This window comes from Erpetoichthys calabaricus, chromosome 17, assembly GCF_900747795.2.
Source record: "Erpetoichthys calabaricus chromosome 17, fErpCal1.3, whole genome shotgun sequence".
Taxonomy (NCBI): domain Eukaryota; kingdom Metazoa; phylum Chordata; class Cladistia; order Polypteriformes; family Polypteridae; genus Erpetoichthys; species Erpetoichthys calabaricus.
Genome location: NC_041410.2, coordinates 89,047,550 through 89,071,147, shown reverse-complemented (window position 1 = coordinate 89,071,147; position 23,598 = coordinate 89,047,550). Strand labels below are relative to the sequence as shown.

The following is a 23,598-nucleotide window of genomic DNA, read 5'->3' as shown; positions in this document are numbered from 1 at the left end:
TAAATGCTTTGCTTGGTCTTCAGAAGATTTACAGATCATCGATGACACTTTATTATAGTGGGCCCTATAACACATCTACTACTTACTTACTCTCACAGTAACATGACCTACTAGATTATTACAAATGCTTTATTTGGTCTTAATAACACTTAAAAAACACCACTCACACTTTATTATAAAGAAATTTTGTTGAGAAATGGGTGGCACACACCCCGATCTGCCCCAGTATGGACATTTACACTACACTATGGTAACTGATGGTGAGCAGCAAATTGTCACACAACAGTACTGTCACTCCTCCTGTCTGTCAAAGAAAACTGAAATGATTATCTGTGCAACGTGTGGGTCTACTTAATGATAAAACCTTTAAAAATAACTCAGTGAAACCAATTTCAGGCCAGTCAACCCTCAAAGCCCCCAATATGCTTCAACATGTCCAGGTTACGTTACCTGGTGGTTCCTAATTGTCTCCTTCTCATTATGGTTAAGTGTTTGTGAGTGTGAGTTGGCCCTACACTGGGCTGGCACCTTGTCTAAAGCTGATCCTTGTGTTGTGCCTGACACTGCCAGGATAGGCAAAGACCAGTGGCGTAGCTTTGGGGTGGGCAAGGGGGGACATCTGTCCCCGGGTGCAGCATCCAGGGGGCGCCAAATTGATGTTACAAAATTTTAGAATGAAATGTTTTCCATTCTTAAATGCACAGGAGGGGGCGCGAAAACTTCAGTTGTCCCTGGGCGCTGAAAACCCTAGCTACACCTCTGGCAAAGACTCCCAGGGATCCTGAATTGGATCAGGCAGGTATACAAATATCAAGCAAGAAGTTAAAAGGGTGTTATAAAGTAAAATCTGATCAAAAAAATGTCCTTAGCTTACCTTTACAATAAAATCAGCCCCTAAAGGCCCTTGGATTCTCAGGGTCTGCCTATCCGGGCCTTTCTGGAACTCAACATTTGTATTCTCAATGAGGGACGAGCCTGGAGAACTGAATGTGTGCTCTTCTTTCTTCCCTTGTAACGTATTTGACTCAATAACTAGAAGACAGAAGGCATATCATCTGAGATGAGGATCACTTGAATTAACAACATCAGTGGTTTGGGAGAAAATGGGGTCTTCATCCAGATATAAGAACAAAAGACATTTTGTTTTGTTAATTTCCAGAATTAGCAGCTCACTAAAATCAGGATGGGGTGTCAAGAGTGATTCACAAAATCCACAAAAAAAGGAGATGACTAAAGAAATGAGAATTCTTGGACCCAGCTAACCTAACTCAGGGTAATGAGTTTAATCTGACATAGTGACTCTATCTATCTATCTATCTATCTATCTATCTATCTATCTATCTATCTATCTATCTATCTATCTATCTATCTATCTATCTATCTATCTATCTATCTATCTATCTATCTATCTATCTATCTATCTATCTACCACACATGCAGGTGGTAATGCAGTACATTTGAGTCATATTATAAGGCTGGTACAGGAAAGGCTGTCATGTTTAAAGGGATAGATAGATAGATAGATAGATAGATAGATAGATAGATAGATAGATAGATAGATAGATAGATAGATAGATAGATAGATAGATAGATAGATAGATAGATAGATAGATAGATAGATAGATAGATAGATAGATAGATAGATAGATAGATAGATAGATAGATAGATAGATGTCACTAATCAACCACCTGGAGCACTTCCGGGTGCCTGATAAAAGGGAGCCAGCGACCACCACTCGGTAGCCAGAGTCGGGAGAAGGAGGACTAAGCTTGAGGAGGAGTGGTGTTAGAAGAAGAGAGAACTGTGTTGTGGGTCTTTGTGGTGCTTTGGGACGGTGTTGAGCTGTGAGACACTGGGAAGACGTGCACCACAACTGAAGAGAAAATAAACAGACTTTGTTCATTTTCTACATGCCTCCGTGTCTATCTGTGTCGGGTCAGGTGCCTATATAGTGCCTTTGTTACAATAGATAGATAGATAGTGTAGTAGGCAAGATTAAAATATAGATACATTCATAAGAAAAGCATTTTATTATAGATAGATAGATAGATAGATAGATAGATAGATAGATAGATAGATAGATAGATAGATAGATAGATAGATAGATAGATAGATAGATAGATAGATAGATCTATCCAAGGGGGAAGTGCAAATGAGCAAATGAGCAGAAAGTCGGTTCTTGTAGAGGGCACTGATGATGTCAACCAGCTAACTTCTGAGACACATATAATATAATATAATATAATATAATATAATATAATATAATATAATATAATATAATATAATATAATATAATATAATATACTGTATATTTCATAAATAAGTAAGTAACAAAACAAAACAAACATTCAAAAACCAACATATAGCATTCACAACACATATGACAATGAATTCCAAATATTTCCTGGCAATGTTTCCAAATTCTACTTACCAAGGTGACCAGGCCCTTTAGCGGTGATTCTGACATTTCGACTTCCATAGGGCACAGCAATCGCAGTTTCTTCAGCTACAGAAAACAAGAAACTTGTTGCATGAGAAACAACAATACAAATCAGGCCACACATCGGCTTTCAGAGCAATGCCGCCATTTCTTCACGTGTCACACGTCAAACACTGCACTTCTCACTATGCAACCCCTGCTTTTCCTCCAAGACCTCAAATCGATGAATGAGTCAGCAGTTGTTATTACTTTGAAAAGCTCATCTTTAAGCACATCAAGTTTTGATTCCTGCCTTTGATGCACCAACATCATCATCCATATCACTCCAGTTGATCTGCGGAGGATGCCATTGTCACGTTACTCCATCCAATTTTGACTCATCTAGATAAGCCCAACAGTTACACCAGGGTTCTCTTCACAGATTATAGGTCCGTTCTTAGCATCATCATCCTACAGAAAATGGTTTCCAAGCTACTCGATGTCAGCTTACAGCACTTCACCTGAATGTGGACTTTTTGGTGTCTTTTTATCTTCCACTCACTCAGTCAGTATTGGGGCTCCACAAGGCTGTGTCCTTAGTCCTCTTCTCTACACTACATACACGCAGCACCACTGCCATCACAAAATTATTGGTCATCAAAGACAATGACGAGACAGCCTACAGAGAGGAGGCCAAGAATGTCCGCATGAAACAATCATAACGCAAAGAAGACGAAAGAGCTTGTTGTGGACTTCAGGAGACACAGACAACAGGAGACAAGAGCCAATGAAGCCACCTTCAATTAACGGAGAACCTATGGAGAGAGCGTCTTTCTTGAAATATCTTGGAATCCACATCTCTGATGATGCCACAAGTGAAGACACACACCTCGGCAATAACCGAAAAAGGCACAGAAATGATTGGACATCAAATGGATATTGAAAAAGACACAAATGTCCAAGAGGTTCTTAGTGTCGTTCAACAGCTGTGCAACAGAAAGTGTAGTCGATGTGCCATCACTGTCTGGTGTGGCAGTAGAACAGTTGAAGGCACAAAGTCACGTCAGAGAATTATGAAAGCAGCCCAGAAAGTGACTGGAACATAGCTGACCACTCTGGAAAACATCTACGGTGGCCTCCATAATGTTTGGGACAAAGATCCATTTCTCCATGATTTGCCCAATTGCTCCACAATTTAAAATGACAAATCAAACAATTCCAACATTGTGATTAAAGTACACACTACTGACTTTCATTTAAGGGGATTTTCAGACATTTTGGTCACACTGTTGTCCCCCCGTTTCACCATAACATTTGGGGCAATTGGAGTCACAGGTGTTTGTGATTCCTCAGGTGGGTTTCGTGGCTTCATCAGATCCCTCTCCCAGCTTCTACCCTTTGGAGTCTGGAGTTGCCATGTTGTTTAAGGTGAGGACAAGAGCTGTGCCAATAAAAGTCAAAGAAGCCATTATGAGGCTCAAAAACAAGAAGAAAGCCACTGGAGACAAAATCTTAGGATGGCTGAAATCAACTGTCTGGAATTTCATGAAGAAGAAAGAACATACTGGTGGGCTCAGTAAATCACAAAGGGACTGGTAGGTCAAGGAAGACCTCCACTGCTGACGACAGAAGAATCCTCACTGTGGTCAAGAAAAAGCCCTCAATGCCTGTCTGACAGATCATACACAGACTTCAGAGGGCCAATGTGTGTGTGTCAGAGACAACTATCAGCAGAAGACTTCATGAACACAAACACAGAGTCCACACTGCAAGAGGCAAACCACAAAAACAGGACAGCCAGATTAGAGTTTGTGAAAAAGGAGCCTGCAGAATTCTGGAAAAAGGTCTTGTGAACTGACAAGACAAAGATGAACCTCATCAGAGTAATGGCAAAGTGTGGAGATGAGATGGAACTGCCTGAGATCCAAATCTGTTACACATGGTGCTGGGGGTGTTATGGCTTGGGCATGTATCGCTGCCACAGGTCCTGGCACACTTCTCTTCATTGGTGATGGAACTGCTGACAGCAGACACACAATGAATTCTGAGGTGTGTGGAAACATCTGATCTGCTCAGGTTCCAGTCAAGGACTCCAAACACCTTGGCGGCACTTCATCCCACACAAGATAATGATCCACACAGGCCACACAGGAGTTTATCAAAACTAAAAAAAATCGAAAACTCTTGAATGGCCAAGCCAGTCACCCAGTCGAAATCCAATTGATCTTGACTTCCATATGCTGAAGACAAAACTGAAGAGGACAAGCCCCCCGAAACAAGCAGGAGCTGAAGATGGCTTGATGAGAAGCCTGGCAGAGCATCATCAGAGAAGACCCTCAGGTATCCTCATCTGGAGTTCGGTGTGCAGTTTTGGTCTCCAGGCTACAAAAAGGACACAGCAGCACAAGAGAAAGTCCAGAGAAGAGCAACGAGGCTGATTCAGGGCTACAGGGGACGAGTTATGAGGAAAGGTTGAAGAAGTTGAACTTGTTAACTGTTTAATGTTAGTAAATGTAAAGGATTACATGTAAGAAGTAAAAAAGTCAGGTGTGAATACACAATGGAAGGTCTGGAAATTGAAGGATTTAGGAGTCGTAGTGGACTCTACACTATTAACTGCCAGACGGTGTTCAGAAGCCATTAAGAAGGCTAACAGAATGCCAGGTTATATAGCGCCTTGACGTATGGAGTACAAGTCACAGGACGTTCTGCTCAAGCCTTATAACACACTGGTGAGGCCTCATCTGGAGTCCTGGGTGCAGTTTTGGTCTCCAGGCTACAAAATGGACATAACAGCACAAGAAAATGTCTGGAGAAGAGCAACGCGGGCTGATTCAGGGCTTCAGGGGACGAGTTATGAGGAAAATTAAAAGAGCTGAACCTTTACACTTTGAGCAAAAGGAGACAAAGAGACAACATGACTGAAGTGTTTAAATTGATGAAGGGAATTAGTGCAGTGGATCGAGACGGGGACTTCAAAATGAGTTCATCAAGAACACGGGGGCACAGATGGAAACTCTTTAAAGGTAAATTTCATGCAAACATTAGGAAGTTTTTCTTCACATAGAGAACCCCAGATACATGGACCATAAGTGACAAAGTAGTGTGGTAGACAGGAGAACTTTAGGGACCTTTAAAACTCAACTTGATGTCATTTTAGAAGAATTCATTCAAAGGGACTCCTGAGGTTTGTTGAGCTCCATGGCCTGTTCTTGTCTAATGTGTTTGGGGCTCAGCAGCGCCCTCTACTGCCAGTCAACTGATCAGTTGGACTTGATACTAAGCTGTCTGCCTGGTGCGGTCTCCATACCAAAAGTCAAATGTTCACATTAAAACAGCAGTCCTGTAATTTGAATTCTGTAAATAATCTAAGTAATTAACTCCAGTTAAACACATTCCTTCAGTTGTCCTCAACTGGCACACGACTCCGTCTCCATTTGGAATTTAAAGAGGCTGGCTCGATTTCCAGAGCCTTGCTGATTGTAAAAGGTGTCGAGTACGAGTGTTACGGAGCCGTTTTGGAGCAGTTCCATGACAACAGAAAACTGCAAAACCAGATTCCCAAGATATCCCAAAGTAACCTTGTTTTTGTGTAATTTTCCTTCAGAAATTTATGAAATGGAGTAATTGTTCTTAATCAGTCACAGATTTGTCAGGAGTAAAAGTTGTCCACTACTTACATTCTCATAAAAAACTACCAGAATACGAGGAGGAAAGAATCAGAAACAAAATGGAAGAAAATCCTTGTAATACTGCAGGGCAATGGATACCCCATGATTTGGGCATCTTCTCTGCGTGCAATTCACCTTCTCAATGCTTCAGAACCATTAACTATTATACCTTGTGAACCACTAGGGGGTGTTGCAGCACCCCAAACCCCAGGCACAACCACACATACACAAGTCCCAGCTTCAGACTTATTGACAATACTTTACAAAGGCCTCTTCCTCGTTGCATAAACACAAGGATTCTCTTCTCTTTCTGTCTCATTTATTCCTCCACTCCTCCCAGATGGGTTTTATTCACCCAACTCTAACTCGTCTAGATGAGGTTGAGCGGCTTCATTTACCTTAGACTTGTATGTCTGCTGCTAGGGTGTAGCATGTTGGAAGGACTTCCATGTCACACGGATGCCACAAAAAGTAGGGATCACGTATAAGTGCAGCACCCTCTGGTGGCACCCATGGAACCGGACAGCATGCCTGGTGGGTATCCGAAGAGGTAACATCACCTCAGAGTGCTGCCACCTAGTGTGTCGGGAGAGCATGTAGCCCTGCCAGGTTGTCTCCCTCTGTTCTTCTGTCACACTAGCCCCCCAGCTGCATGGGTGAGCATCTTTGGGCCATCCCTGTCAGGGTGCCAATGTGCCCACATGCATATTGGAATCTATTGATAATCTTCTGGCAAGGGCAGCAAACATCCAGCCTTTCTTGCTGCCCACTCATTCCCATGGACTACCAGCTCAGGGGATGTACTGCATTGTTTGTCTGCCTTCTTAATAAAATGTTTCAGACTACGTAAAACAACTGGAGGTCCCTTACACCCACAGCAATGCATCTGTATAAAGCTACACCTGGACCGGGACTGCCAGGTCAGAGGGTTTCTATCTTTTAAAATTTTCTTCCTTCTTAGCCATTCTTGTGCATGTACAGACCATTGTATGTGTGTATATACATTTATTTAACTATAAAAATATCTATCTATCTATCATGGCGCTGTGGGTAGTGCTGCTGCCTCGCAGTTAGGAGACCCGGGTTCACTTCCTGGGTCCTCCCTGCGTGCAGTTTGCATGTTCTCCCCGTGTCTGCGTGAGTTTCCTCCCACAGTCCAAAGACATGCAGGTTAGGGGCACTGGCGATTCTAAATTGTCCCTGGTGTGTGCTTGGTGTGTGGGTGTGTGTGTGTGTGTGTGTGTGCCCTGCAGTGGGCTGGCGCCCTGCCTGGGGTTTGTTCCTGCCTTGTGCCCTGTGGTAGGATATAGTGGGTTGGATAATGAATGGATGAACGTATCTATCATATAGTGCCTTTATCATCCATCTATCTATCTATCCATCTATCATATAGTGCCTTTCACATCTTTCTATCTATCTATCATATAGTGCCTTTCACATCTATCTATCTATCTATCTATCTATCTATCTATCTATCTATCTATCTATCTATCTATCTATCTATCTATCTAATATAGTGCCTTTCACTGTCTATCTATCTATCATATAGTGCCTTTCACATCTATCTATCTATCTATCTATCTATCTATCTATCTATCTAATATAGTGCCTTTCACTATCTATCTATCTATCATATAGTGCCTTTCACATCTATCTATCTATCTATCTATCTATCTATCTATCTATCTATCTATCTATCTATCTATCTATCTATCTATCTATCATATAGTGCCTTTCACATCTATCTATCTATCTATCTATCTATCTATCTATCTATCTATCTATCTATCTATCTATCTATCTATCTATCTATCTATCTATCTATCATATAGTACCTTTCACTATCTATCTATCTATCTATCTATCTATCTATCTATCTATCTATCTATCTATCTATCTATCTATCTATCTATCTATCTATCTAATATAGTGCCTTTCACTGTCTATCTATCTATCATATAGTGCCTTTCACATCTATCTATCTATCTATCTATCTATCTATCTATCTATCTATCTATCTATCTATCTATCTATCTATCTATCTATCTATCTATCTATCTAATATAGTGCCTTTCACTTCTATCTATCTATCTATCTATCTATCTATCTATCTATCTATCTATCTATCTATCTATCTATCTATCTATCTATCTATCTATCTATCTATCTATCTATCTATCTATCTATCTATCTATCTATCTATCTATCTAATATAGTGCCTTTCACTATCTATCTATCTATCTATCTATCTATCTATCTATCTATCTATCTATCTATCTATCTATCTATCTATCTATCTATCTATCTATCTATCTATCTATAGTGCCTTTCACATCTATCTATCTATCTATCTATCTATCTATCTATCTATCTATCTATCTATCCTGTCTTACTGTTACTCTGTGTTTCGATTGCTTTGGTCTGGAGTGGGAGTGGCCTTTGTGCTAGCAGGAGAGTGAGTGTAGCTTTTTCTTTTTTTCCTTTTTTTTATTTTATTCTTTTTTTTTCTCTCTCTAGTCATTTCTCTTAATTTTTAGCTGTGTTATTTATATATAGTTATTATTTCAAGTTTATATAGTGTTTTGTTTTTAAAAAGAAGTGGCTAGGATGGCTGTGTCCCGAGGGATACAGCCAGGCCTTTTGCCACATGGCTTTGAAAATCTTAGCAGAAGAAATGGCATCAAGTTGATTGTTGATCCAGTAGTTTCAGTAGAGAAGTGTGTTACTGAAATTGGAAAAATAATTGGATGTAAAAACATTATTTCTGCTTCACGAATGAATAAGGCAGTTGTGGTATTTCTAAATGAGGAGGCCTTAGTTCACCAACTGGTTCAGGAAGGCCTAGTTATTAATGGAACCCTCATTTCTGTTTTGCCGCTTTCAACTCCCGCAAAGAGGATTATAATCTCTAATGTTCCTCCTTTCTTGAAGAATGAACTGCTACGTAATGAATTGCGCAGGTATGGCGAGATTATTTCTGATATTACTTTGATTCCTTTGGGGTGTAAACAGCCAGAATTAAAGCATGTGGTTTCATTTAGGACACAGGTTTTTATGCTCCTCAACAGAGGTTACAATGAGTTAGATGTTGCTCTGAAATTCAAAGTTGATGGATGTGATTATATTGTGTTTATATCTTCTGAATCAATGAAATGTTTTAAATGTGGCCGTGCAGGGCACAAAGCAGTTGATTGTAAGAGAACTGATGGAAGTTATTCTATGGGAGGTAACATACATGTAGTGAGGGAGTCAGATGTAGAGGATGAGTCTGAGGACTCCGACTCCGATGCTGAAGATCAGCAGATTGTTATCTGTGAGGTATCCACAGGTACTCTTAGCTTGACTTCAGGAAGTTCTGAAAATCAGATACCCAGTTGTAGCTCCACAGTTGAAAGGAGTGAAATAAAGAAAGCTGAGACAAAAATGCCTGAAGTGGATGGATTGGCTAAGGCCGAGTTGAAGTCCTCTAATCTAAATATACATCAGGTTGAAGAACAGGACCCAGCTGAGGCTGAGGTTATGCAGCTTATCAGAGAAACAGTACCGACTGAGGTGGATGACATTGAAAGTATGAATGCTGCTGCTGCTACTGCCTGTGAACCATCTAAGGTGGATGAGCGGGCCAAGGCCAGTCCTGAGTCCACAGTCCACAGTGAAGCTGCTCGCCCTCTCTTGAATCTCAAAGCTGTGGCAGAAACTGAACCAGGCACCACTTCAGGTAGTGCAGTTAGGGAAGAAAAAGCTGGAATTGTTGAGGAAATGAATGTTGAAGAAGAATGGACGACACTCCCCAGAAAGAGGAAAGAAACCTCAGACGGTGGAGTTGGTGCAAAGAGAAGTAACAACTTGAACCTGACAGAGGGGGCTGACGTGTCTTTAAAAAATCGCTTTTTAAATACCAGAGAGGTGACAATTAGCCCAGAGTGTGAGGAGAGTCAGCAGGGTGGTGAGGACAGTGACTCTTGCATGTGAAGTGACAATTTAACTGGTACTCTTGGAAAAACGGAGTACAGCACTGAAAGCATTCTGAGCTTTCTGGATTTTCTTGAAGGCAAAAGGAGGGTCAATGTTGTAGAACATTTTCCTGACCTGGAACTTTTTTTGGTTTCAGCCAAGCGTGTTATGCGTAATGCAGTTCCTTTGGGAATGGAAAAAAAAGAATTTAATCGTTTAAAGAATGTTATCAGCAAAGTTAGAAAGTCTCTCACCTCCAGCACATAATGGCTCCACACCAGTTCCTCTTTGCTTCATTAGTTAAAGTTCTTGTTGTCATTGCTGCTCCATTTCTATTCTTTCTAATGCCTGCTCTCTCTTTGGGCTCTTTGAACGTTAACGGCTGCAGAGACTCCTCAAAGAGAGCCGTACTTTTTCAATATTTAGAACAGAAAAAACTTGATGTGATTTTTCTTCAAGAAACTCATACTGACCCAATGAATGAGTCGGAGTGGCAGAGGGACTGGGGTGGCATGACGTTTCTGAGCCACGGCTCCAGTGCCAGCGCAGGGGTGGCAGTGCTCTTCAGTAAAGCAATTCTCCCAGAGTCCATCGACTGTATTGAGCAAGTTAAAGGCCGTCTCATGAAGGTTGTTGTTCATATTCAGGGGAAAAATATTATTTTTATAAATGTCTACGCTCCAAATGAGGGCAAAGAGAGAATTTCTTTTTTTCTTTTGTTGAAAGACGTACTCGCTGAGTGCAGTTCAGAGGATGTTGTGTTCTTAGCTGGTGATTTTAATTGCACTGACAATGCAGTGATGGACAGGAATGGTGCTGAGCCTCACCCGGGGTCAGTCAAGGTGTTGCAGTCGGTCCTTCATCAGCAAGAACTTGTGGATGTGTGGAGGGAGTTAAACCCGACAGCGAGACAGTACACATGGCTCAAGGCCTCCAGTGGCATGTTATCTATGGCACGGCTGGACAGAATTTATACTTTACAGCACAATTTGAACCTCATTTTGGGCTCTTGCCTTCTGCCCACAGGGTTTTCAGACCATAGTTTAGCTCTCACTCGTTTTTCTTTGGGGTTTGAAAGTAATTTTAAATCTTTCTGGCACTTTAACTCTAAACTTCTTAAAGACTCTCTATTTCTTCAACACTTTCATCTCTTTTGGGACAAATGGAGACTCAGCAAAAGTGAATTCTCATCTCTGAAACAATGGTGGGATGTCTCCAAGGTCCAAATTAAACTGTTTTGCCAGTTTTATTCTGAACATTCTTCTAGAAAGGTCACCATGGCCATTAAAGAACTGGAAGAGGACATTGGGCTAATTCAAGCCAAACTGGATAGCGGTTTTGATGCCACTTTGCTTGAGTCCCTACAAGACAAAAAGGATTCTCTGAGATCCCTGCTGGATGAACAGGTGAAGGGCGCCATTGTCCGGGGGAGATTCCAGAATATTTCTCACATAGATGCCCCTACGCAGTTTTTCTTTTCTTTGGAGAAAAAGGTTGCTCAGGCAAAAATCATTCACTGTCTGAAAACTGCAGATGGGACTGAAATGACGGAGACTGAGGAGATCAAGGAATTTGCCTTAAAATTTTACAAAGACTTATTCTCTGCAGAAACCGTGGACTTGTCTTCAACCACAGAATTTTTCTTTGATGACTTACCACAGTTGACTCCATCCACCAAGGAAGTACTCGACCTGCCACTATCGCTGGAGGAACTCACTAGTGCTCTTGGGAGTCTAAATCAGAACAAAGCCCCTGGGATTGATGGACTTCCCGTCGAATTCTACAAGTCCTTTTGGGATATCATGGGTAAGGACTTCCTGACTGTGTTCGTGGAAAGCATCAGGGATAAAGAACTTCCTGTGAGTTGTCGGAGAGCTGTTTTGACTCTTTTGCCAAAAAAAGGGGATCTTTGCAACATTAAGAACTGGAGACCAATCAGCCTACTCTGCTCAGACTACAAAATCTTTTCTAAAGCGTTGGCTCTTCGTCTGAGGACTGTTATGAACTGCTTGGTGGCTTTTGATCAGTCATACTGTGTCCCTGAACGATGTATTTTTGATAACATTTTCTTTGTGCGGGATTTGGTATCTGCATCTGAGACTCTTGGGTTTAAGGCGGGTCTTATCTCATTGGATCAAGAAAAGGCCTTTGACCGGGTAGACCACCAGTATTTATTTAAAGTTCTAGAGGGGTTTGGTTTTGGTGAGACCTTTCTAGGTTATATTAAATTAATGTACACAAATGTGTTTAGTGTTTTAAAAATTAATGGAGGATTGGGAGCCCCATTTTCTGTTACAAGGGGCATTCGTCAGGGGTGTGCACTCTCTGGTATGTTATACTCACTGTCCATAGAGCCCCTGCTCCACAGACTTCGCCACTTACTTCATGGCCTGTCATTGCCTGTGTGTCCCACTGCATCCTTTAAAGTGGTGGCATATGCTGACGATGTCACAGTTGTCATCACTGAACCCAATGATGTTGTCCTGCTGCAGGACTGTTTACAGGTGTTTCAAACGGTGTCATCTGCCAGGGTCAACTGGTCCAAATGTAACGCCTTTCTGATGGGCAAGTGGGACTGTCCTCCCCCAAGCCTCCCAAGTGGTTTAACATGGAATTCTAAGGTGTTTAAACATCTGGGAATTTACATTGGGAAGTCTGGAGCCACAGCTGATAACTGGGAGGGCTTAATTGATCAAATTCAGGGGAGACTGAAGAAATGGAAATGGGTGGTCACCAAGCTCTCTTTTAGGGGTAGAGTGCTGATTATTAATAATTTAATCGCTTCAATGCTTTGGCATAAATTTAGGTGTGCAGATCCTCCACTTTGGCTATTAAAAGAAATTCAGAGAATTTTGCTGGATTTTTTTTGGGACAAAATTCATTGGGTTAAACGCAGTGTGGTACATCTGCCTGTGGATGAAGGTGGTCAGGGCTTGGTGGACATTCTGTGCAGAATTGAAGCTTTTAGGCTGACAGATTTACAGCGTCTTTTGTACGCCCCTCAGCCTTTACTGTGGAGGAGTTTGGCGTTCGCTTTTTTTCATAGGGTTGGTAATCTTCATTTTGATTTGCAACTCCTTTTCATTGACGTCAAGCAATTGGCGCTGTCTGTGCTGCCCGTTTTTTACCGCAATATGTTATTGATTTGGCATACTAAAGCAAGCAGAGTGGGAATTAATCTGGACTCAGTCTTCTGGTTACTTGAAGAACCAGTAGTATGGAATCCAACCTTGGAGTTTGACTCGGTTAGTTTGAACTCCCTGCTTATGAGCAAAGGCTTTACTAAAGTAGCTGACTTTATTGATCCGGTCAGCAACCAGTGGAAGTCTGAGGCAGCTGTGACACATGAGCTCGGGATTAGGTCTGTCCGCTTTGGGGGGTCGATTATTAACAAACTACAAGTCTCTTTAGTGCAATTGGGTGCAGGTCCCCTGTGTGAGGAGTTTTTCTCTGGTGATCTCATAAAAGAGGCGGAACCTCCTGAATGTGATATTAGAATTAAACTAAATGTAAAAGATTTTATCAGGCCTAAAAACTCAATTTTAAAAATTAATCACATGAATGGAATTTTGTTCCAAGATTTGTCAAAAAAAGAATTGTATGACTGGTGTCTTAAAGTGTCCCATTTTATACATTTGAAGGAAATGACTGATACCCTCTGGAGGAACACTCTGTGTCTGCATGACACGACATCTCCAGCATGGAGGACTTTATATAAACCTCCCATTGAGAAAAGAGTTGGGGACCTGCAGTGGAGGATTCTACATGTAGCACTAGCTACCAATTCATTCTTAAAAACCATTGGCGCCAGCACAACAGATCAGTGTCCATTTTGCCTTCAGAAAGAAACAATTTATCATTTATTCCTGTATTGTACCAGATTACAACCATTGCTGACTTTCCTTGCTTTATTGTTGTTGAATTTGGGAATTTTATTTAATGAACTCATTTATATTTTTGGAATGTCGGTGTCGAGAATTCATAAAAGAGAATGTTTACTTTGTAATTTTTTGTTAGGCCAGGCCAAGATGGCAACTTTAAAAACAAGAAGAAATAGAGATAAAGGTCTGAAAACCACTGACGCCCTATTAATGTTTAAGGTCCTCCTACAAAGGAGATTGAAGATTGAATTTGCATATTTTAAACTAATTAATCAATTAGATGTATTTAGTGAAATCTGGGCTGTAAATGATGTTTTATGTTCCATGGAAAATGAATGTCTGGTACTAAAGTCTGAGTAGGAAAACTTTACTTTTAAATGTTTTTGAATGTTGGCTGTTAATTTGACTGCAGTTGTGTTATAATTGTTAATAAAGGTCATTTTAAAATAAAAAAATATCTATCTATCTATCTATAGTGCCTTTCACATCTATCTATCTATCTATCTATCTATCTATCTATCTATCTATCTATCTATCTATCTATCTATCTATCTATCTATCTATCTATCTATCTATCTATCTATCTATCTATCTATCTAATATAGTGCCTTTCACTATCTATCTATCTATCTATCTATCTATCTATCTATCTATCTATCTATCTATCTATCTATCTAATATAGTGCCTTTCACTATCTATCTATCTATTATATAGTGCCATTCACATCATTCTCTCTCTCTATAAAGCAGATTGACTCACTTTTTAAAACTCCGGGCCATCGCTTATTTGGCTGACATAACAGACGAGTCTCTCTTGCTCTTCATTCCTTCCTCTCGCTGACAGTATGTGGTAATCGCTCTCAGCGTGACTCAGTATGAAGTTTACCTTCTGAATCCCCGAGAATGGAGCGGTGCCCCGTTGAGCAGCTATTGAGACCCTTGATCCAAGTGTCTTCTTTACAGACTTTTCCCAGTAACCCTTTCCCCCAGTAATTGCATGTTAAGGCAACAAACAAACAATAAAATGCGAAGGCTCTTACAATACCTATAAAATACAACAACAAAACACAGTAAAGAGGCTGTGAAACGTCACTTTGGAAGTCTTTGCTAAAGCAGCACAGGAAGAAAGCCAGAGGGCCCAAGTAGCGAGGGAGTCAGCGAGACACCTGCTAATGTGTTAAGACTTGCTCGGCTGAATTGTCAATACCTGTCTCCCGAGTTCCTGGAAATTTAAACACATGCAAAAATGTTTTAATTAAAAAGAAATACTGCAGCCTTCGCATTATTCCAGCATCTTCCAAAAACGAGGCTGATTTACAGCGCATGAAGTGCCGCCTGCTGCTCGAGCAGCTTAAGTCCAAGCGTGAGGTTTACGATTTCATACAAATTATAAAGCCATTGTTATTTTGCCAATCATAAATAAAAAAGGCCTTCTCAGTTTGGCAGACTCCCTCATCAAAAAATCCAAGGATGTTGTCAGAACACCAAGAACTCCAATGAAGAAAGACTCTTCATTTCTGAGTTTACAGATCTGATATTTATGGATATTGCACAGCTCTAGTGATGTTTACTGAATTGCCTAAACTGCAGAAGCTACAAGACTTGTGTTCCTATGTATGGCCACCCAAAACATTTTATTGCACGTGCTCAACCATGGCAGCAACCCTGATACACCGGCTTTGAATCTACAAAAATTGCCCTTCAAGAGAGAGGATGACTGTAAACCTCTGGGCTGGGAGGACAAAATAAAAGAATGTGCAGTCGACCCTAAACATTCACGTGTTTATCTTTCGCAACATCAAGCATTCACTCGATTTTCTTAGTAACCTCATTTCAACTTTCACGTTGCTAACCATGTAAATTTCCAGGCAAATCTTTCTGCACGTCCTTTTGGGCTATAAAGCCAAACATGAAAAGTCGTTGATGTGGCTTAGTGAGAAAATCAAGGTGTTAGATGAACTTCGTGCCAGAATATCAGCAGCTGCTCTCCACCACAATAGACATCTGCAATCGCAGCCTTAAGGTTAAAGGTCAGCTCGCCTCTTCTATGCTGTCTTTCTCCGAAACCCTTAAGGATCTCAGGGGTCGCACAAGGCAAACGTTGCTGGTGGATTATTTCAAACTAGTATGTCTCCAACGCCATCCACCAGCCGTGAAGGACAGAGTGTCGGAGGTGATGCGGAGACCTCACCAGTCTCACCGTCTTCCGACAGCAGTGACTAAAATTTTATTTTTTTTAAATGTTAGCACAAACATTTACAGAATTATAGGGAATGACTATTGTATTGTATTGTGCTACAAAAAGTGCATATTGTCAGAAATACTGCTTTGTTATAAAGAATTCTATGCATTGTAGAAGGAGAATAGGAATCCCGGTCAGGAATGAGGACAGTCTCTTACCCGGATGTGAGGCCGGAACAGAAAGACAGACAAGGTAGCTGGCCGAACAAAGGAAAGGACCCGCAGTAGCCGGAATTTGGGAGCAGTTCTATCTTCCACACAATAGGTGGCAGTAGTCCTCTTATGGCAGCCTCATTGAGACACCCACAGGGGTGCTTGGGAGTTGGAGTCCGAAAGTGCAAGCCCACCAGGGTCCCTAGATGCCGATAGAGGGCGCTGTCCAGGGAGGACCTCTCTACTTTCTATACAACCCGACAGTGCAAGAAGACCTGCTGCCTCCTGACTCGGCCTCCACCGATGTGAGGTGGCAGGCCTCTTTTCAAGGTGGAGCCGGGAATACTTCTGGAAGCACTTCCGGGCAACACTTAATGGGAAGAAGAAAGGAGGAAGAACTGGTTTGATGTGTTGTTAATTTAACTGATCTTTAAATGGTGATTATTGTGACAGTGTGACCTTTTATGTTATCTCAGAAATGTCCTGGGCTTTACTGTGTCTGTGGTTTGGGGTTCAGTGGCGCCCCCTGGTGGTTAAAGAAGAAAAGTGTATTTTGAGCAATCTCTAGTGAACGATTACAGTTTGTGATGGTCATAGGAACCTAACCCGCCACTACCTATAGGTTCAATGAATTAACATTTGCGTCTTTGACCTTGGTGCCATTTCCTATTGTCAAAGTTGATTTTTACTGTTAAATACAATTTTGATTCTACATTGATTATACTGAATGACTTGTATTCTTGGTAACTGTTAGCTGTTTAATTTTCATTAAAGCCTCTAATCTGTGACCCAGCCCAACTGTTACTTTTAAACAAGGTTAAGTATTGACAAGAGAGCCAGTATAATCTACTATAGCAGAATTCTTACTCCGAGGGTCCGTTTATCATTAACTTGCAAGGACATGAGAAATGCCCACAGATTACATACTTCTGTAATTAACTGTGTTAACCACAAGGGGGTGCCACTGAGGTAACTATATTCACAGCAGTACCCAACACAATTCCAATTTATTTGACAGAACACCTTCTATATTCAATCACCAACAAAATAAAGTATTCACAATTCCTCCATCTCCTCCAAAACAGCGTTGCCCCCTGCCTCCCGACTCTTACTCTGTTAAAGTGAGGCAGCGGGCTTTGTTTTAAACTAGTCCCGAGGAACTACTTCCAGTCTCCAGTCCAGGCTGTCCAGAGCATTTCCAGGTCATGTGGAAATCAGGGTTGTCCTCCTAAGACAGCACCCTCTGGTGGTCCCCAAAGACCCCCACAGGGATGCATTTCAGGTTTAACCCGGCAGAACACTGCCACCTGCCATATGGGACATTAAACTGCTCCTGATCAACCCATTTGTTCAGTCCATTGATTTCGGGCTCCTGGCCGGGCATGAATACTTCCTTTGTTCCAAAAAAGGATGCCTGCCCTTCCTCCCTAGCACCAACTCTGTGTATTTAAGAGGTGTAATCAACAGCTGTAGTTCAGTCATCTCCTTCTTGGTACTGCATGTCTAATAAATCCTGAAATGTCTCTATAAGTTTGACTTCGACAACAGCAACATGACCCCTGTGGAAGTTTGGGGATTGACTGTTCTTTACAATTAAAGCATTTATATAAAAAAAGAATGAAGAACAGAAAGAGCAACAAAAAAAGGCCAAAAAATCTAAATATAAAATCCAAAGTAAAAATCCACTAAACAATCAAAAATTTGAAAACCAGAAATCCAAACAAAACTTACTGTATGTGAGGCTTGAACTGAACCCCTCAATGCTCAGTGATATTCTGCTGGAGCCATCTCCTCTACCTGCATACAAAGGCAGAGGGGGCGGTCCCTCCGCAGTGATGTCACTGTAGCCCCGCCTCTTGAGGGTTCCACCCACAGAACACAGGGCAACAGCCAGATTCAAACAACTTAAATGCACAATACATAAATACTTAATAATAAATAAACATTAAAATAGTAGGAAAGAATACATGAAAACAAAACAATAATTCAAAAGCAAACAAAAAAAAATTAGCAATAAAAATGGAAAATAAACATAAGTCAGGCAGCAAACCATGCTATGTAAAAATGGGCGCCAAGTTGACAGGGAACCCGGTCAGTGTGTGGCATCCCTGGCCACTAACTTTGAAGATGGTATCAAATCCCACGCCAGCAAGCTGTACCTTTTTCTGGAGAGACGTGCGTCTTGGTCTGCCCCCTCACAAGCCGGCATGTCGAGGAGTCTCCCGCGCACACACCACAGTTGTCCTCTTTGGCATTACTTCCGAGTTGCAAGTCGCAGCCCACTGCCTGCCAAGGACAAAGTGATAATCAGGGAGGTGGAGGATGAACTGTCCCTTTTTATGGTTGTCTTTTGGACCAAACCTACAACTACAATGGATTCAAAAAAAGTTTTGAGACCCCTTCACACTTTCTGAACACTTTCTTTTGTGGTAGATTTAATTTGAAATGGATCGATTTTTCATTTTTGCCCATCAATCTACACTCCATATATCATAATGACAATATGAAAACGTGCCTTCAAAAAAGTTGGCAAATGTTTTAAAAATTGAAAATTGAAATCTCTTATTCCATAAGAATTCAGAACCTTTGCTGTGGCATTCTAACATTGTGGAGTGTTTGTGTTAATTCTCCTTGAGATGTTTCTAGAACTTGATCGGAGTCCACCTGTGGCAAACTGAATTGATTTGTGGACCTGTGAAAAGAGGGTCCCACAATTCACACTGCATGTCAGGACCAAAAAGCAAGGCAGAAAATCCAAGGACGTCTCTGTAGACCTCAATGATCAAATTGTGGTGGGGCAAAGATCACTGCAACCCTAACCCTAACCCTAACTATCTGTAAAGCTTTGAGTGTTACCAGGAGTCCAGTGAAGAATTTTGAAGACCTGGATTAGGTCCCCATGGAGTATCCTCTGCTCGAGACTAAACAGGCCTAACTGTCGGAGTTTGTCAGAATATCATACTAGCGCTACCCTAACCCCCCAAGCTGCAGCCGTTGTGTGTTATAACTTATCTACCGTATATACCCGCATATAAGTCAGGTCTTGAAACCTGAAAAATCGATCATAAAATCAGACCCCGACTTATACGCCTGTTCAAAAATGCGACACTTAATTTTTTTTTTTTACTTCTTCTTGCCTCCTCCAATCTCGCATAAATTTCTCAGATGCATCAAATTTTGTTGCAGAAGCGTGGTTACCAATTTCTTTTGTCACTTCAACGACTTTTAATTTAAAACCAGCTTCATATTTTCTTCTCATCGAACGCTCCATTGTAGATAAGGGATGCTCTTACGATATAGGTGTATGAGGGTGTGAGATACAAAAAACACAAATCAGTGCAAACGTCGCTTCGGAAAAGTTTGGGTATCACCATGTGGTCACATAGGCACAATACATAGTAATAAAAAGGCTGTGTGCTCCGTGGTGACTCTCTCAAGTGGGTGTTAGCATAGCGTAATCTCTTAGACCAATAGTGTGAGTTTTCTGCATTCGACTTATATGACCGACATTATAAAATACCAGAAATTATACAGTAAAATGAAGTCCAAGTCAACTTATCTGTGAGTATATACATTAATTCCCCATTTTGTGCTGTATAGCCAGTCGTGGAATGATGTGATGGGCTGTCCAACAAGTCATTCTTGCAAATCTTCTCCAAAGTTGTTACGGTTTGCTGGCCCAATAAATCACATAAAGGGGAGCAGGCCTCACAGACCCTCACTGAAAGTCAGAAAGAAAAAGGCTAGACCTGCCCTTCATTCAGGTGTGGGATTTTGGATTGGGCCTCACCCCAGGCAGCCTGACCCCTTACCGGAACAGGAGACTTTGGTCTTCACTGGCTCAGAATGGGGAAAAAACGTTGTGTATTACATGTAAGGACAGATGTCTTTAATCAGCATTGGCAATAAATGTGGAATTGATATTTATGGTCAGCGGGCTATTTAAACGTGGTGTTCCACTGAGGGTCTTTGTGTCATTAGCTGTTTTTGCATCACAGGGTATCACACACGAGCAATTGGGAGGCAGCTAGAGGCTCTAAATAATAGTAGTGCCACACCAGACCAGGGGGTTTCGAGCTGCACTAACTTTATCTCTTTGTTGTCTGCAGATTATCCATGGGAAATCCCACTAGGTGCCAACACTATTGTTGACATCACTTCTGGTACCGGCACTACCGAAGACGTCACTTCCAGTAGCGGTGCAATGGATGACACTACTTCTGGTCCCGAAGACGTCACTTCCAGTTCTGGCACTATGGATGACTTCACTTCCGGTCCTGAAGATGTTACTTCCAGTCCTGAAGACATCACTTCCAGTACCAGCGCCAAAGATGATATGACTTCCAGTCCCAAAGATGTCACTTCCGGTTCCGGCACTATGGATGACTTCACTTCCGGTCCCAAAGACGTCACTTCTGGTTCCAGCAACTATGGATGACTTCACTTCCGGTCCTGAAGACATCACTTCCAGTTCCAGCTCTATGGATGACGTTACTTCCAGTCCTGAAGACGTCACTTTCACTACCAGTGCCATGGATGATGTCACTTCCAGCTCTGGTGCTATGGATGACTTCAGTTCCGGTCCTGAAGATGTCACTTCCGGTTCCGGTACTACAGATGACTTCACTTCCCTTTCTGGCCTTTTAAGCCCCCAAATTCAACTAAACTAGTCAGTTCTGTTTTGGACTCAAACCTGTGAACATCTCTTACAGGGCACAATATACGGGTGGCTGCTCCAAACATTTTTCAATGTCTCCGGAACTTGTGACAAAGGGATTTTGGATTGTAGGTACCAATGAGTTCCTGTATGATGTGAACCCTGGGCTACTTTCGTGGGTTGCTTTGCCACCACACAACAGGAACTGTAACCTTCACACAAAATATGTAACATGAAAAGAAGAGGGATGCGGTATGAAGTGAGGGGTGTTCAGAGGGACCTCCCCCCACACCTTACTGCTTTGAGGAGAGGAGATTACTGCATGGCACGGCGCAGCAGGGAGGCGACTGTGAAGAGCGATGTGGTGTGAAGTTCACCATGATATCTTCCCCAATAAGTCTCCAAAGACCAAACTACTAGTAACGGGTTTGTAAGATGAAGCCAGTTGCTTGTGGTCAACCAATCAGCATCATTCAGCCCCACCTACAATAGTCCATGGCTGAACGAAAAGTACATGGAGGAGGAGCTAAAAAAAAAGTACTAGGATCTACAAATGGCCCAGGTTTCTCCTACAAAAGTTTCTAAAAAGTCCTTACTTCCTAAAAAAAGAAGTTCTTGTGGTGGGTAAGCTCTGATATCCCAAATCTGCTCTTTTATACCTGCTTTCATTTCCTGGACCTGCTCTTTCTCTATTACAATTTCTGTCTGAACCCATCCCAGAAGTAAGGAACAAACAAACTTTATACAGGGCAACACGCCATGACAGGGCCTGATTGTAAGGCGCTATATAAAATAATTTATGGAAATGATGCATGGCCTGACTTGTCCGGCTGCCTTTCCCAAATCATACGTGAGGTTGGCTGCTCATTTCGAGACTAGCCTGACTGCGGTCAGCCCCTCCATGTCCAATCTCACCCACGTCTCCCCCTTGCACACTCACAGCCGGATGTACAGTTGGCATGCCGCCCCTTCTAATGAAAGTCCAAATTGCCAGCAGCATGGAGAATTAGGGTGCGCCTTCGAGATGCCAAATTTCACAAAGTTCCTACAAATCCTTTAAAGCCGAGCCAACTTGATTCTTGTCTTTTCCGTAACTGTAACAAATACATCTTAAATTAGAGACGGCAAACCCAAGCCAAGCATTTTTTTTTTTGTTTCCCCATCAGCAGAGACTAAAAAGTAAAGACGAGACAATTTCTTTTTATATCCCTGACAGATAGTTAGAGAAGTCTCTGAAGTGGGTGCCGAACGGCGTTGATTAGAATTTTTTTTCAAATCGGAAATTGTCCAGATCTGGAGTAACGGAGTCCCGGACACGCGTGGCAATCGGGACGGCCGGCTGGCTGGAAATTTGAGTGATGCTGTCCGGCGAGTAGGCAGTTACAAAACATGGCTTCTTCTTCTCTGTCTTGGCTTTGAACCAAGATCATTTCTTCTACTTGTGGGTGGCAGAGCACCCTTGCGGTTCCAGAGACCCTCTCACCAACTAGGGAAAAACCTGGCATGTCACATCGGTCAAGTTTTCGGAAAATTGACAACATGACGTCGCCCCTATAATTAACATCTCTAGATTTCATTTTTCCTGAGCTTCACGTACACAATATTGATTTTTTTTTTCACGAATCAACAACACCTACCATTTAAATCACTCAGTCGCAGCATTTAAATCATGTGATTGTAATCCGACATTTTCATTGGTAGGCAGTCTTTCCTCATTGGCCAGTGGAGTTGCTAGGTTTTTGTCTTGCAGTATATAATATAGTGAGTACCTACGAGCGTCTTCCATCATGCTGTGATCGGAATGCAGACATATTAGGCCATCACCACTAACTTATAACATCAGGAAAGACCTAGCAACTCCAAAAACTAAAACAACTCAGGGATTGGGAGGCAGCTAAAGGGCCTGAATAATTGTAGTACCACACCAGACCAGGGGGTGGCGAGCTGCACTAACTCTCTCTCTCAATCCTCTGCAGACCTCTTCTTCTTCTTCTTCTTCTTCCAACAAGGTTGCCATTTTTAGATAATAAAAGTCTAAAACTAGTGGAAGTGTGGGAGCAGACGAAGTGGCTTCCCGACTCCAGCCAGGAGGCTGTAATGGAAGGATTACAAGAAAGGAGGCACAACCCGGCCGGGAGGATCACCGATTTCTAACCCAGTCGGGAGGAACCCAGTCAGATGGATGAGGAACGAAGGGATTTTATAAGCAGTTTGTCCCCCCGGTGCAAGTTGTGGTAGTTCTCTTCCAGTTTGGACGCCGGCAGGGATGCCTGGGACTCATCATGAGGAAGGGCAACCCTGTTGGGGTCTCTGGGGTACTGTGAAGACTGGATATATCTCTACAAGGGTCATTCGATTCTTCTTCTTCTTCTTTCAGCTGCTCCCATTAGGGGTTGCCACAGTGGATCATCTTCTTCCATATCTTTCTGTTCTTGTTATCTTGTTCTGTAACACCCACCACCTGCATGTCCTCTCTCACCACATCCATAAACCTTGCAGCACTATCCTTAGCACCCTTCTCTCATTATACCCAGTATCTCTCCTCTGCACATGTCCAGACCAACACAATCTCGCCTCTCTGACTTGGTCTCCCAACCGTCCAACTTGAGCTGACTCTCTAA

General features: G+C 42.0%; 1 protein-coding gene across 2 annotated transcripts in view; it reads right to left on the bottom strand.

Moving 5' to 3' along the window:
• adamtsl3 (ADAMTS-like 3) overlaps positions 1 to 23,598 on the bottom strand; it is a 537,604-nt gene that overhangs the window by 183,964 nt on the left and 330,042 nt on the right. For both annotated transcript variants that reach the window (XM_051920412.1, XM_051920411.1), the window contains exons 7-9: positions 18,480 to 18,606; positions 2,433 to 2,507; positions 875 to 1,032 (exon numbers count right to left, since the gene is read on the bottom strand). In XM_051920412.1, the coding sequence (XP_051776372.1) occupies positions 875 to 1,032; positions 2,433 to 2,507; positions 18,480 to 18,606 (360 nt within the window). The remainder of the gene's footprint in view (positions 1 to 874; positions 1,033 to 2,432; positions 2,508 to 18,479; positions 18,607 to 23,598) is intronic.